The sequence below is a fragment of the Pinus tabuliformis genome, chromosome 3_2, assembly GCF_031772625.1.
Source record: "Pinus tabuliformis cultivar Carrire ecotype Pingquan chromosome 3_2, CPIR1, whole genome shotgun sequence".
Taxonomy (NCBI): domain Eukaryota; kingdom Viridiplantae; phylum Streptophyta; class Pinopsida; order Pinales; family Pinaceae; genus Pinus; species Pinus tabuliformis.
The window spans coordinates 197,551,817-197,564,549 of NC_142302.1; the positions used below are offsets into that span (position 1 = coordinate 197,551,817).

The following is a 12,733-nucleotide window of genomic DNA, read 5'->3' on the forward strand; positions in this document are numbered from 1 at the left end:
TAATTAATTGATTAATATGTAACATTGAGAGATATGTAGAAGAAGTGTGCAAAGGATAAATGCATGTGAAAATGCAGAAGATTGCAAATGAATTTTTTTGTTCCTTGCTCCACACACTCATTCTCCCGCACAACACTTCTTTCTCACACACATTAAAAATACACTCCATTTAGTATTGAATACTGAGTTTTTGCTTAAAGTTAAAATGATTTCATCTCTATGGAAGAATGTTGCCTCTGCACCCTCATTCTCCAACACAGACCACCTCTTTCGCACATATTTCATTTCACACAAACTCACATCTCCATGCACCTATTCTCCCACATAGTTGAATCTATAAAAGTTCAAAATGAAAAAGGTTTAAAATGAAATAAAATGTAGATGCACTAGCAGTCTCTATTTTAATGTCAGTGTATCTTTGCATCTCGATATCAAATTAAATGAGCTCACATCAACATAGCAGTGAAGAGCATTAATTGTCCACCCTTATTTCCACATGGGCTTCACTTAATGAACCTATCGTGACATACTAAACAATTCCCTTAATTTGACTACATATTGGAAAATACCTCTAAAAATCACAATTGTCCACCCTTATTTCCACATGGTCTTCACTTAATGAACCTATAGTGACATACTAAACAATACCCTTAATTTGATTACATATTGGAAAATACCTCTAAAATCACATTATTTAACCGCCTACCAATACAAATTCAATACATTTTCCTAATTTTAAAAATAGCTACTTTCACTAGATGTTATATGTATCTATTTTTTATTAACATTTTTTATACACCTTTGTATTTTTTTTTATTAACTTTGAGCTCCCTTTTTTATACCTGCCAATATAAAAACCCTTTACCCCCTATTATATGTTCAATATATTATGTTATTTTTTCCTCAATATGTATCCCCCAATATGAATGCATGTGGTATGGTATTTCTCCCCAGTGAAGCCCTCGTGGTTATTTTACACCTAATATACACGTAAACCAAAAATTTCATGCTCCAAACTTTAACAAGTCAAACTGCTAATTAATTGATTAATATGTAGTATAGAGAGGTATGCAAGAAATGTATGTGGAGCTGCAGAAGATTATGAATGAAAGTTTTTGTTCATTGGTTCACATACCCATTCTCCTGCACAACACTTCATTCTCACACGCATTAAAAAGACAATTCATATAATTTTGGATATAAGTTTGTGTTTAAAGTTAAAATAATTTCATGTATGTGGAAGGAAGTTCCCTTTGCACCCTTGTTGTCACGCCCCCAACTCTTTTTTCGTGAGTTAAGCTACGTGCGGCACCAGCTAAACACTTAAACATTTTCTACATTTTCTTTTCTAAGTTATTTTCTGGAATACGCCTAACATTCACATAATTCACCATTTTACTTTATTAATGTGTGGAATAACATTAATACACTTAAACCACGCAAGTGACAAAATTACATAAGTATGCATATAAATCTTTATATTTGTTGTTTTTTTTTTAATTCTCTGGAGTCACAACTCAATCGAGTTCATGAATTTTTACAATGGGCAGATGTCGTGCAGCTCGACCGGTCGACCCTACTCGTCCACTGCACTGTGCACACTCGCCCCACCTAACACTTCACCGTGTTACAACTCGTCGTTGCTCGTGTTTACAACTGAATGCTCGTTCAAAGTTATTGCGGGCACACCGCCCACCCAAGTCGCCTACGTGGCTCGTGCAGTTTGGCTCACCTGAGCCACCTTGCCTAGCTCATCTTGCTATCGTTCACATGTCGCACCGTCATGTCATGCCAAGTCACCCGCCTGCTACCTTAGCTCGTCCACCCGCCCTCAATCCTCCCGCGGTTCATACACCTGCCTGCCTTCCGCCTACGGCTCGTCCACCCTCCCGCCTGCCCGCCTGCCTGTGGCTCGTCCGCCTACCTGCCGACCTATGGTGCGACTGTCAACTCGCCCTCATTGCACTTTTCCGCCCGACCAATAGGCACATTCCTTCACCTTCGCTCAGGTAGTCCTCCCCTTGACTTAGGACTCCCTTGCTCAATGTGTGGAATGACTTTCTTGCTTTCCAACACTAATTCGCCATGCTTTTATATGCTAGCTTGCCCATGGATGGGGGCTTGCTTGTCACCAAGCCGACCCATCCATTCGACACTTAGCCACTTTTTCATGCATCATCCCAAGTGTAGGGTGCCAACCTATATGATCGCCCGCCCATATAAACTCACCAACATCGCCCATCCATACTTAGTCAATTTTTCATCTCAACTTGTAGGAATGCCCTTGGCTCGCTTGGTTGGCCCAAATCATCGGTCGGGTGCGCCCTCCAACTCATCGGTTTTGTGGAACCGACTCCTCTCGCTCACTGCGCGCCATGACGACTTGTGCCCAACTCATCGGTTAAACGTGCTCGCTTGGCGCGCCCAACTTGCCAACGTGTGATGATGACCCATGGGCCTTACATCCTCCCCCACCGAAAGTCATTTTCATCCTCGGTAATCTGACTATCCTCCATAGCTTCTTGTTGTACTTCACAATCTTTTTCTTCCACCTCCACAGTGAGTCCTCCATCTCCCAGCTATCCTCCTCTGGTGCATCCTTCCATCTAATGAGGAATTCCTGTCGCATGTTACTCCCAAGACCTGTCGTTTGAAGATCCATGATCTTCTCCAAAACAAGGTTTGGTCTGTCAACAATCATGGTTGGCCCTCTCGGTGGTTCTGTCCTATCTGGATGGTCTGCATCAAGTCGACACTTCTTCAACTGATTGATATGAAAAATAGGATGTTTCGAACGCATGTGGTTTGGAAGCTCCAACTCATATGCAACTTCTCCCACTCACTTCTTCACTTGAAATGGCCCCTTATACTTCCTTGTCAAATATCTCGCAGTCCCCTTCAGTGGCTGAAACTGATCTCTGGTAATCTTGAGAAAAAACATATCTCCCACACTGAAGTGTGCATCCTGCCTATCCTTATCTACCCATTTCTTCATCCTCCTTGCAGCCTCGTGCAAGCACAACCGTGCTAACTCCAAGGTCTCCTCCCATGTTGTCATAAATATCTTCACATGAGGACTCTCCATGAAAACTCTCGTTAATACGGTATGAGGATCAACTGGAAAATGTCCATTCACCAGCTCAAATGGACTATACCCTATTGCGGAACTCTTCTACATGTCGTAGTTGAACTAAGCTACATCCAAGAGTTCAGGCCAATTCTTCTAATCAACCGTCACATAATGTCTCAAGTATTCCTCTAGCAATGCATTGATTCGTTTAGTCTGCCCATCTATCTACGGATGGTAACTCATACTCATCAACAAGTCTGTCCCAACTAGCTTGAACAACGTGTTCCAAAATCTGCCTGTAAATCGTGGATCTTGGTCCGACACAATGCTCAATGGCATTCCCCAATACTTCACTATGTTCTTGAAGAACAACTCCACATTCTTCTCGGCTCCATAAGGTATCTTCGTTGGAATGAAGACGACATACTTGGAAAAATGATCAACCACAACCATAATCCCGTTATACCCTTGCACCTGCGGTACTGAGTAATGAATTCCATTGAGACACTCATCTAAGGTCTCTTTGGAATTGGTAAAAGTTGTAAAAATCCTCCCTACCTCTGGGTGTCCGATTTGTCCTGTTGAACAATAATACATGTGTGCACATACTCCTCTACATCCTCCCTCATCTACTCCCAAAAGAACCCTCTCTCGAATAATGCCAAAGAATGATGTTGCCTTGGGTGGCCAGCCCACGGAGAATCGTGGCACTCCTTCAAAAGGTGTCTCCTAAGTCCAGATGTCTTCGGAAGATAGAGTCGGTTCCCAAAGAATAAGAGTCCATCTTGGAGAAAAAACTTTCATGTCTTCCCCTCCTTTATCTGCTTCACAATGCTCTATGCCTGAGTATCGACCTCAATACTCTCCGTAATCTTATTTTGCATCTCCTCGGTCATCTGTACTCGACTCCTACTTTGTGCTACCTAGTCTTCTTCCTCCTCCAATGCTGCTAACTGTCCCTTCTTGCTAAGGGCATCTGCAACTGCATTGAGTCTACCCGGCCTGTACTCAATAGTCATGTCGAACTCTACCAAGAAGTCTTACCAATGAGCTTGCTTCGCTGACAACTTTGGTTGTGATGCAAAATAACTCACTGTAACGTTGTTAGTCTTGACAACAAAAGGTTTCCGAATCAAGTAATGCCTCCATACCTAAAAACAGTGGATGATTGCAGTCATCTCCTTCTCATGAACTAGATACCTTTGTTCTCTATCCTGCAACTTCTGACTCTCATACGCCTTTGGATGCCCATCCTACATAAGAACTCCTCCTATCAAAAAATCCAAAGCATCTGTATGTACCTCAAACGATCTCTCGAAGTCAGTCAACTTCTGTATCGGAGTTGAAACCATCCTCTTCTTCAAGTCTTAAAATGCCATACGACATTTCTTTGTCCAATTCCATCGCTTATCCTTCTTCAAAAGGTTTGTTAGTGACGAGGTCACTTTGGAGTACCCTTCTACAAACTTACATTGGTAGTTGGACATTCCCAAAAACACCCTCATGTCATGGACATTCTTCGGTTTGACCCAATCCTCTATCATGTTCACCCTATTTGTCTCCATCCATATGTGCCCTTGGCCCACAATGTGCCCAAGGAACGGAATCTCGATCTAGGAAAGCATACACTTCGACTTCTTCAAGTACAAATGACTCTTCTTCAGTGCCTCAAACACTGAAGCCAAGTGTTTCTTATGATCCTCCATGTTATCATTGTACACCACGATGTCATCCAAGTATACTCCTATGAACGAATCCAAGTATGGACATAGTACATCATTCATCAAAGTGAAAAATGTGGTAGGAGCATTGCACAACTCGAATGGCATAACAAGGAATTCAAAACTTCCATACCTTGTCACAATCACGGTCTTCCTCTCATCTCCTTCTGTTATCTGCACCTGATAGTACCCATGCCTCAAATCCAGCTTGGAAAACACTCGGGATTTCACAAGCTTATCGAAGCAATCTGCAGCTAATGGCAAAGGATGCCTGTTCTTTATCGTTTTCTTGTTGAGAGCACAATAATCACATCACATTCGTAGCTCGTTTGTGTCTTTCTTTTGCCGGAACAATACTAGAGCTCGATATGGGGACCTTGAAGGTCTTATAAAACCTGCATCAGTCAACTCCTTCAACTGTCGTTTCAATTCCTCCAACTCCAGTCCTGACAATCGATAAGGAGCTTTTGTCGGAGGTTGCGTCCTTGGCTCTAGCTCAATGCTATGGTCCACCACACGGCTTGGTGGAAGCTTCTTTGGTAGCGCACCGGACATCAAATCTGCATGCTTGGGCAGCACCTCAGAAATTTCCGCTGGAACAGGCATCCCCACTCCATCATCGCTATCAACTTCTCTAATGATTGTCGCATATGTATCTACATCTCACTCTCGCATAGCCTTCTCCAAACTCAGTGCAAAAACATGTTGCACCTTGACTTCCTTCCTTTGCTTATGAGTAGGAAAAGTCCAAGTACGTGAGCCTTCAATCAACATAATCTCATTGTAGAAGGGAACAATAACCACCCTATTGCCCTTCAAGAAATCTTGCCCCAATATCATGTCAAAGTCGTTCATCTCCATCACCATGAAGTCCAACCAACCCTGCCAGTCTTCATTTCGAATTGGCACTTCATGTGCCAATCCAACCACTTTAGCCCTTGAGTTCACTGCCTTGACCTTCACATCCGACGGGATAATCTGTAGGCCAATTTCTTTTGCTAACCTGTAGTCATGAAGGTATGTGTGGCACCTGTGTCCACCAATGCTTGGATGGTCTTGCCATGAACCACCAAGTTCAGGAACCCCAAACTGTGAATCCAATATTTCATGTCCAAAATTTCAGACTGCATACATACTTGGTCTCATCAATTTGCTCTGATACCATTTGTCACGCCCCCAACTCTTTTTTCGCAAGTTAAGCTATGAGCGACACCGACTAAACACTTCAACATTTTCTTTTCTAAGTTATTTTCCGGACTACTCCTAACATTCACATAATTCACCATTTTACTTTATTAATGTGTAGAATAACATTAATACACTTAAACCATGCAAGAGACAAGATTACACAAGTATGCATATAAATCTTTATATTTGCTTCTTTTTTTTTTAAATTCTCGAGAGTCACCACCCAACCGTGTTCATGAATTTTTACAATGGGCAGCTGTCGTGCAGCTCGGTCTTTTGACTTGACTCGACCATTGCACCATGCACACTCTCTCCACCCAAAACTTCACCATGTTACAACTCATCGTTGCCCGTGTTCACAACTGAATGCTTGTTCAAAGTTATCGGGGCACACTGCCCACCCGGGTCACCTACCCGACTCTTGCAGCTCGCTGCGAGCACACCGCCCATTCGGGTCGCATTTTCCAGATCGTCGTGCTATAGTTCACCCATTGCATAGTCGTGTCGTGCCAAGTCGCCCGCCCGTTGCCTTGGCTCGTTCGCCCGCCCATCAGTCCTCCCGCGGTTCGTCTGCCCACCTGCCTTTCGCCTACGGCTCATTTGCTTGCCTGCCTGCCTGCGGCTCGTCTGCTTACTCGTCGACCTATGACTTGTCCACTTACCTGCCAACCTGCGGTGTGACTGTCAACTCGCCCTCGCTGCACTGTTCTACTCGACCAACGGGCGCATTCCTGCACCTTCGCTCGGGTAGTCCGCCCCTTGACTTAGGACTCCCTTACTCGATGTGTGGAATGACTTTTTTGCTTTCCAACACAAATCTGCCCTGCTTTTATATACTAGCTCGTCCATGGGTGGGGGCTTGCTTGCCACCAAGTCGACCCCTCCATTCGACACTTAGCCACTTTTTATGTGTCGGGCCAAGTGTAGGGCGCCCACCCATATGGTCGCCCGCCCATATAAACTCACCTACACTGCCCATCCATACTTGGTCGATTTTTCATCTCAACTCATAGGAGCACCCTTGACTTGCTCGGTTGGCCCAACTCATCGGTCGGGTGCGCCCTCCAACTCGTTGGTTTTGTGCGACTGACTCGTCTCGCTCACCGCGCATCCATGACAATTAGTGCCCAACTCGTTGGTTAAACACACCTGCCTGGCGTGCTTGACTCGCTAATGTGTGATGATGACCAAGGGGCCTTACACTTGTTCTCCCATACATACCCCATCTTCTACACATCTTTCATTCCGCACAGATTCATGAATCCATGCACATGTTCTCCAACACAATTGAATCTGTAAAGTTTAAAATGAGATAAAAAGTAAACACACTAGCGATCTCTATATTAGTGTTAATGTCAGAGAACTCACCAATGGAACCCCCCCTCCCCCTTAGAGAAATGTGTCAATGTCAATGTCAGAGTGGTCTCTAGTCTCTATATTAGTGTTAATGTCAGAAAACTTACCAATGGAACACACCACCCTCCCACACCTCCTCACCCCCTCAAAGCATTGTGTCAATGTTAATGCATGCGAGAGCACTCATTGACGAAACAAGCACTTACAAAATTAGCCTTTTATTTTATTTTAAAATGATTTGTCAAGCATTGTCAAATACCAAAAATAAATTTCCTTCCAGAAGGGAAATTATGTCACACCAAAGTTCAATCAGTCAGTGGAAAATTATAAATAAGATTTCCATAAATTAGAAATTTATTTTTGAATTACGAGAAAATAGATATATTCAACATAATATAAAGTCAAAAAACTTTGACCATGAGGTGAGTAATATAGTCCCTAAAAAACAGAGAGTAACAATTATAAATCTTCACTCATAACTACACCAATTGTTATATCTCAAATATAAATGGTGATAAATATCTAAATAAATAATTAGGTGCCTTACACTTGTTGTCTCGTACATACCCCATCTTCTGCACATCTTTCATTCCGCACAGGTTCACGAATCCATGCACATGTTCTCCAACACAATTGAATCTGTAAAAGTTTAAAATGAGATAAAGAGTAAACACACTAGCGATCTCTATATTAGTGTTTATGTCAGAGCACTCACCAATGGAACCGCCCGTCCCCCTTAGAGAAATGTGTCAATGTCAATGTCAGAGTGGTCTCTAGTCTCTATATTAGTGTTAATGTCAAAACACTTACCAAGGGAACACCCCACCCTCCAACCCCTCCTCACCCCCTCAGACATTGTGTCAATGTCAATTCATGCGAGAGCACTCATTGACGAAACAACCACTTACAAAATTAACCTTTTATTTTATTTTAAAATAATTTGTCAAACATTATCAAATACCAAGAATAAATTTCCTTCTAATAAGGAAATTATTTCACACCAAAGTTCAATCAGTAAATGAAAAATTATAAATAAGATTCCCATAAATTAGGAAATAGAAATATTGAACATAATATAAAGTCAAAAAACTTTGACCACAAAAAGAGTAATATAGTCCCAAAAAAACAAAGAGTAACCATTATAAATCTCCACTCATAACTACACCAATTGCGATATCTCAAATATAAATAATGATAAATATCTAATTAAATAATTAGATACCTATGAATTGTAACTTTCTCAAAAATATGTTAAAATACTATAATTTTCAAATTAAAATATACATATATGAATTACAACACAATATAAAAATTTAAAGTAAAACATATACATGTGAATTGCGATACAATGAATGATTTAGATACATAAATCCATTCAAAAGCATAAATTTTCGTGTGGGACATTTATATTTTTTCAATTTGAACCCATCAAATCATTTCCTGGTTTGACCAACGTAAAATCTAAATCTACCATATTCTCAAAAAACAATTTTTGAACATTTCATAGTATTTCTTTTCGTTAAATTATTAAAAAAACTTTTCATTTGATCAGACAAATCTTTTGATGATAAAATATTTTTTCCCTTCGCCCTCTTTCTAAATGAATGGTTTTTTTTGGCATAGACTGTCATTTTAAGTGAATATTTCCTATTTGGATCCCACTTTCATAACAATAACAATAATATAATGTTGTCATTCCTACTAGATCTCCACTTTCATAACAATAATGCAAACTTTCGAAGAAGGCGAAACGTCATCCTTCCACGAGTCATTTATTCTGCAAAGAAATTTGTTAGGGCCCCGCCCCCCACTTATTCACGATAAACATAGTCCTGTCACAAAAAGCAAGAGCAGTGAACATGTTCATTTAGTTTTTGACTAAACGCCAAAGTTCACATTTTCACAAAATGGACTCGACTCGCAGTGTGTTTGATTTGACAAAATCAATACATATTCCAGAAAGGCTATAAGCAAGAAGCAAAAAGCAGACGGTGTGGGATACCACTAAATCGGAGCGTTGGTGATGGACTTCAAAAAGGTTGAGAGATTTGAATGTATGCACGAAATTGTACAAGGCTCAGTCGAGAAACCCTATACAAGTAATCGGCCAGGTATACAATATTTTAGGGGCACTAATAACGTAAGTTGAACCTCCTGTGTTGGAACCTGAGAGATTGAACAAATATCACTGAGCAATGTTGAGATGATCAGCGAGATACAAATGACTCTAGCCTCTGTTGAGCCCTCTGATAGGATCAATTGTTGTAAACTCTAGTGAATACAGATCCCAACCAGTGGAAAGATTCAATCATGTATTTAAATAGTGGTTTGGAAGATGGAGGCAATGGGAAGAAAATTGAAGGGGCGTTTGTCAGATTTACTTCTACCAGTGAAAAGAATTAAGGAGTAGGTACTGCACTAAAGCTTATTAGCACACTGCTATACCTCCGCAACACGACAAACGACCTCATCAACAACATTATTGTCATTTTGAAAGCGACCTAAACGATGCCGGTCGCCACGGCGTGATGAATTTAGTAATTGCCTTTTCTGCAGACACGAGCGTTCTTCCATACTCTGCCTGGCCTGCACAAGTAACCCACCTGTGGAGCGCAATGGACATCCTCTCTACACTTGCACAGTTTCTCGATCGCACACCCATCTTTCAGGACCTCAACCTTTTGGCCCCCAATTCCGAGAAGGCCATCAGTCCATTCGTTAGAGAAGAGGCCATCGGGATCGAGCCTCTTTTTCACCGTCAAAAACTGCTGCAAATTCACGGTTTTCTCAGCCAATCCTTGGAACAAATGACCCCCAGACTTCCCCCAGTGCAGAGTCCCTCCATGATTTTCTATCAGCATCTGCTCTATCTCTTGATAGACGTCCATGTCCCATGTCGGAAGGTAGGCCTGCCGAGACCGAGAGTAAATTATCTCAAATGTCACAACGTCTTCCGCAGGGCCCAAATAGGCCGCCTCCGATTTCTTAATCGTTCGCATAATGATTCCCGACCCTTCGAGCCCACACACAGCCTTGAGATTCGATGCTCTGATCTTCTTCAGGTCCAGGATGGCCTCTCGAACTCGTGAAAGGGGGACTCTGATTTCCAGATCGAACGTCAATCTTCCAAGCGCACGCCTATCCCAAAAGCAGATGGACTGGTTTTTATCTAGGATCACAGTGGGCGTGCAGCTTGACTGCGTCTCGTGCTTCTGATGGTAGTCTTCGCATCCGCCCGAGGCGACCATTAAATGGTTGAATCCGAGCACGGGATAACCTGTGAAACGAATCCCGTCGTTCAGAAACCCACCACCACTGCTGACTCGGTTGTACATCGATGTCCCCGTCATGTTACACAACTTGTCTGCATTCTCGGTCGCTTCGATCTTCTCGTCTGCACTCTCAAACAATCAATATAAGAATATGAAGATTTACAATATTTAATCCATAATCTAACAACTCTCCAGATCTATACATATACACAGGGTACTCACAGTTCGCAGCGCTTTTCTCGACCTTGGACATTGGGGTGGGCTGGTAGGAGGCCCGGTTGAGCCCGTCGCCAGGCATATCTACTGGAGCTCTATCAATTTTTCCCATGATGGCCTTTCCTTGGGCAACATACCAGTAAACATCTGCAAACTCATGTCCCCTGAGGAAGCTCTCGACACGATCCTCTAATCCAGCGTCATCCTCCAAGCTTAGGGAAACAGAACGCTTGAACATGGGCTGCACGGCGAAGGTAATCTTGGAGATGGCCCCCACAGTTCCAAGGGCGAATCTGGCAGCCTTGAGATCTTCATCCTTCTCCGTCAATTCGATGACCTTAGCGTAACCCTCAGACGCAGGAGCAGGGACGACCAAGCGCATGGCCACCACGTATTCATTGATGGCGGAACCCTTGCCTACAAGGCCGCTGCCATGGGCACCGGTGCTCACAGATCCGGCTGCCGACACTCCCTCCCACGAGGTAGAGGTGGCGAATGTCAAGCCCGCCTTAGCGGCCTCGTCCAGCAGATCTCGCATAACGACGCCCGCCTCCACCGTGATGGTTTGCGCTGTTCTGTTAACGAGTGGAGTCGAAGCGTAGTCTCTGGTGCTGATGATGAACCCTCCCTCCCCGACGCAGACGAGCCTGGTGTGGCTGTGAGCGAGGCCGCTGACCACTTTAATCTTCTGCTTTCCCTTTACGGCCTGTGCGATGGCGGCCACGAGCTCTGCCTCGGTGGTGGGAAATACAGAAGCGGCGGCCCTGCAAGGACCCCGGTCTTCCCATAGGCCTTGGTTGTTGAAGATGTCGCATCCCCGTCCTCCTCCTCCTGAGCATACTACAGTTGGAGGAGAAACGCTGCAACACTCCACGCCCACTCTCCTCAAATAAACGACAGCTATAATGGAAACCAACAAGGCAATATGAGTGACTGGACTTTCAAGAGCATACGCCATTACTGTGTTTGATTGCTTTGCAGATGATCAGAGTATGCATATATATATAATAAAACGCCCATAGTTTTCGATGGAACAGAGTGGTTGGCTGACATGGTCCATCTGCTCATTGGAAATTTAAACATGATTTTTTCAGGTTTCCAAGAAAGGCAATATAAGATTTGACTGTACGCTGGTGGAAGTTCATTTCGCATGAATGGCCGTGTGAGAATGTTACAATAATAAATTATTATACCTGCGTTACTATCTAGTCAATTCGTTTTGACTTTTAATGGAGTGAGGGTAAATAAAAGAACTTATAAGTCATTGTTGAGATAGATTATTTTCATTACTTTGATCATTTTCATCACTATAGGTCTAAGGAAGTTATAGAGATTGAAAAGAGAAAATGTAATTTTTAAGGGGTGTGGTGTGAGAATGTTACAATAATTAATTATTATACTATAGAGATTGAAAAGAGACTATTTATTATTGATTTCTTTATTTAATTAATTATTATTTTTATTTTTATTGAAAAGTGTTTTTGCCAAAATCACGTCAAAATTTATTTGTCTACGAGTTCATTGTCAGGACCGGATGAAGAACCAGATCATGGCTACTAGTTAAATAGACAGAGCGGATCATTCAACGACTAAAAAGGAAAAACTACTTTTGACCAAGAAAACAACTACAATAGACTAGGCAACACTTATACATGACTTGACCAAGAAATAAGAAAAGAAAATTTAATAAATTAATTAATTAGTTATTTAGTTTGTTAAATCTATTTATTTCCATAAACTTAAACTAAGACTCAAACCTAATAAATTAATATACTCTTTATTCTTTTAAAAATATATAAACTATATAAAGATTTGTATTATTATAGGAATTATTTAAGATATATTAAGAAAATAAATGTTTATTAATTAAGTTATTTGTATTATTATACTCTTTATTCTTTTAAAAATAT

General features: G+C 41.9%; 1 protein-coding gene across 1 annotated transcript; it reads right to left on the reverse strand.

Annotated features, from left to right (window-relative positions):
• Positions 1 to 8,930: 8,930 nt before the first annotated feature.
• Positions 8,931 to 11,888, reverse strand: LOC149180443 (L-gulonolactone oxidase 5-like). The gene is made up of 2 exons (XM_089416125.1): positions 10,830 to 11,888; positions 8,931 to 10,729 (listed from the first exon to the last, which is right to left on the reverse strand). The coding sequence occupies exons 1-2, from the start codon at positions 11,779 to 11,781 to the stop codon at positions 9,870 to 9,872; spliced, it is 1,812 nt and encodes a 603-aa protein (XP_089272251.1). The 5' UTR covers positions 11,782 to 11,888; the 3' UTR covers positions 8,931 to 9,869.
• Positions 11,889 to 12,733: the final 845 nt, after the last annotated feature.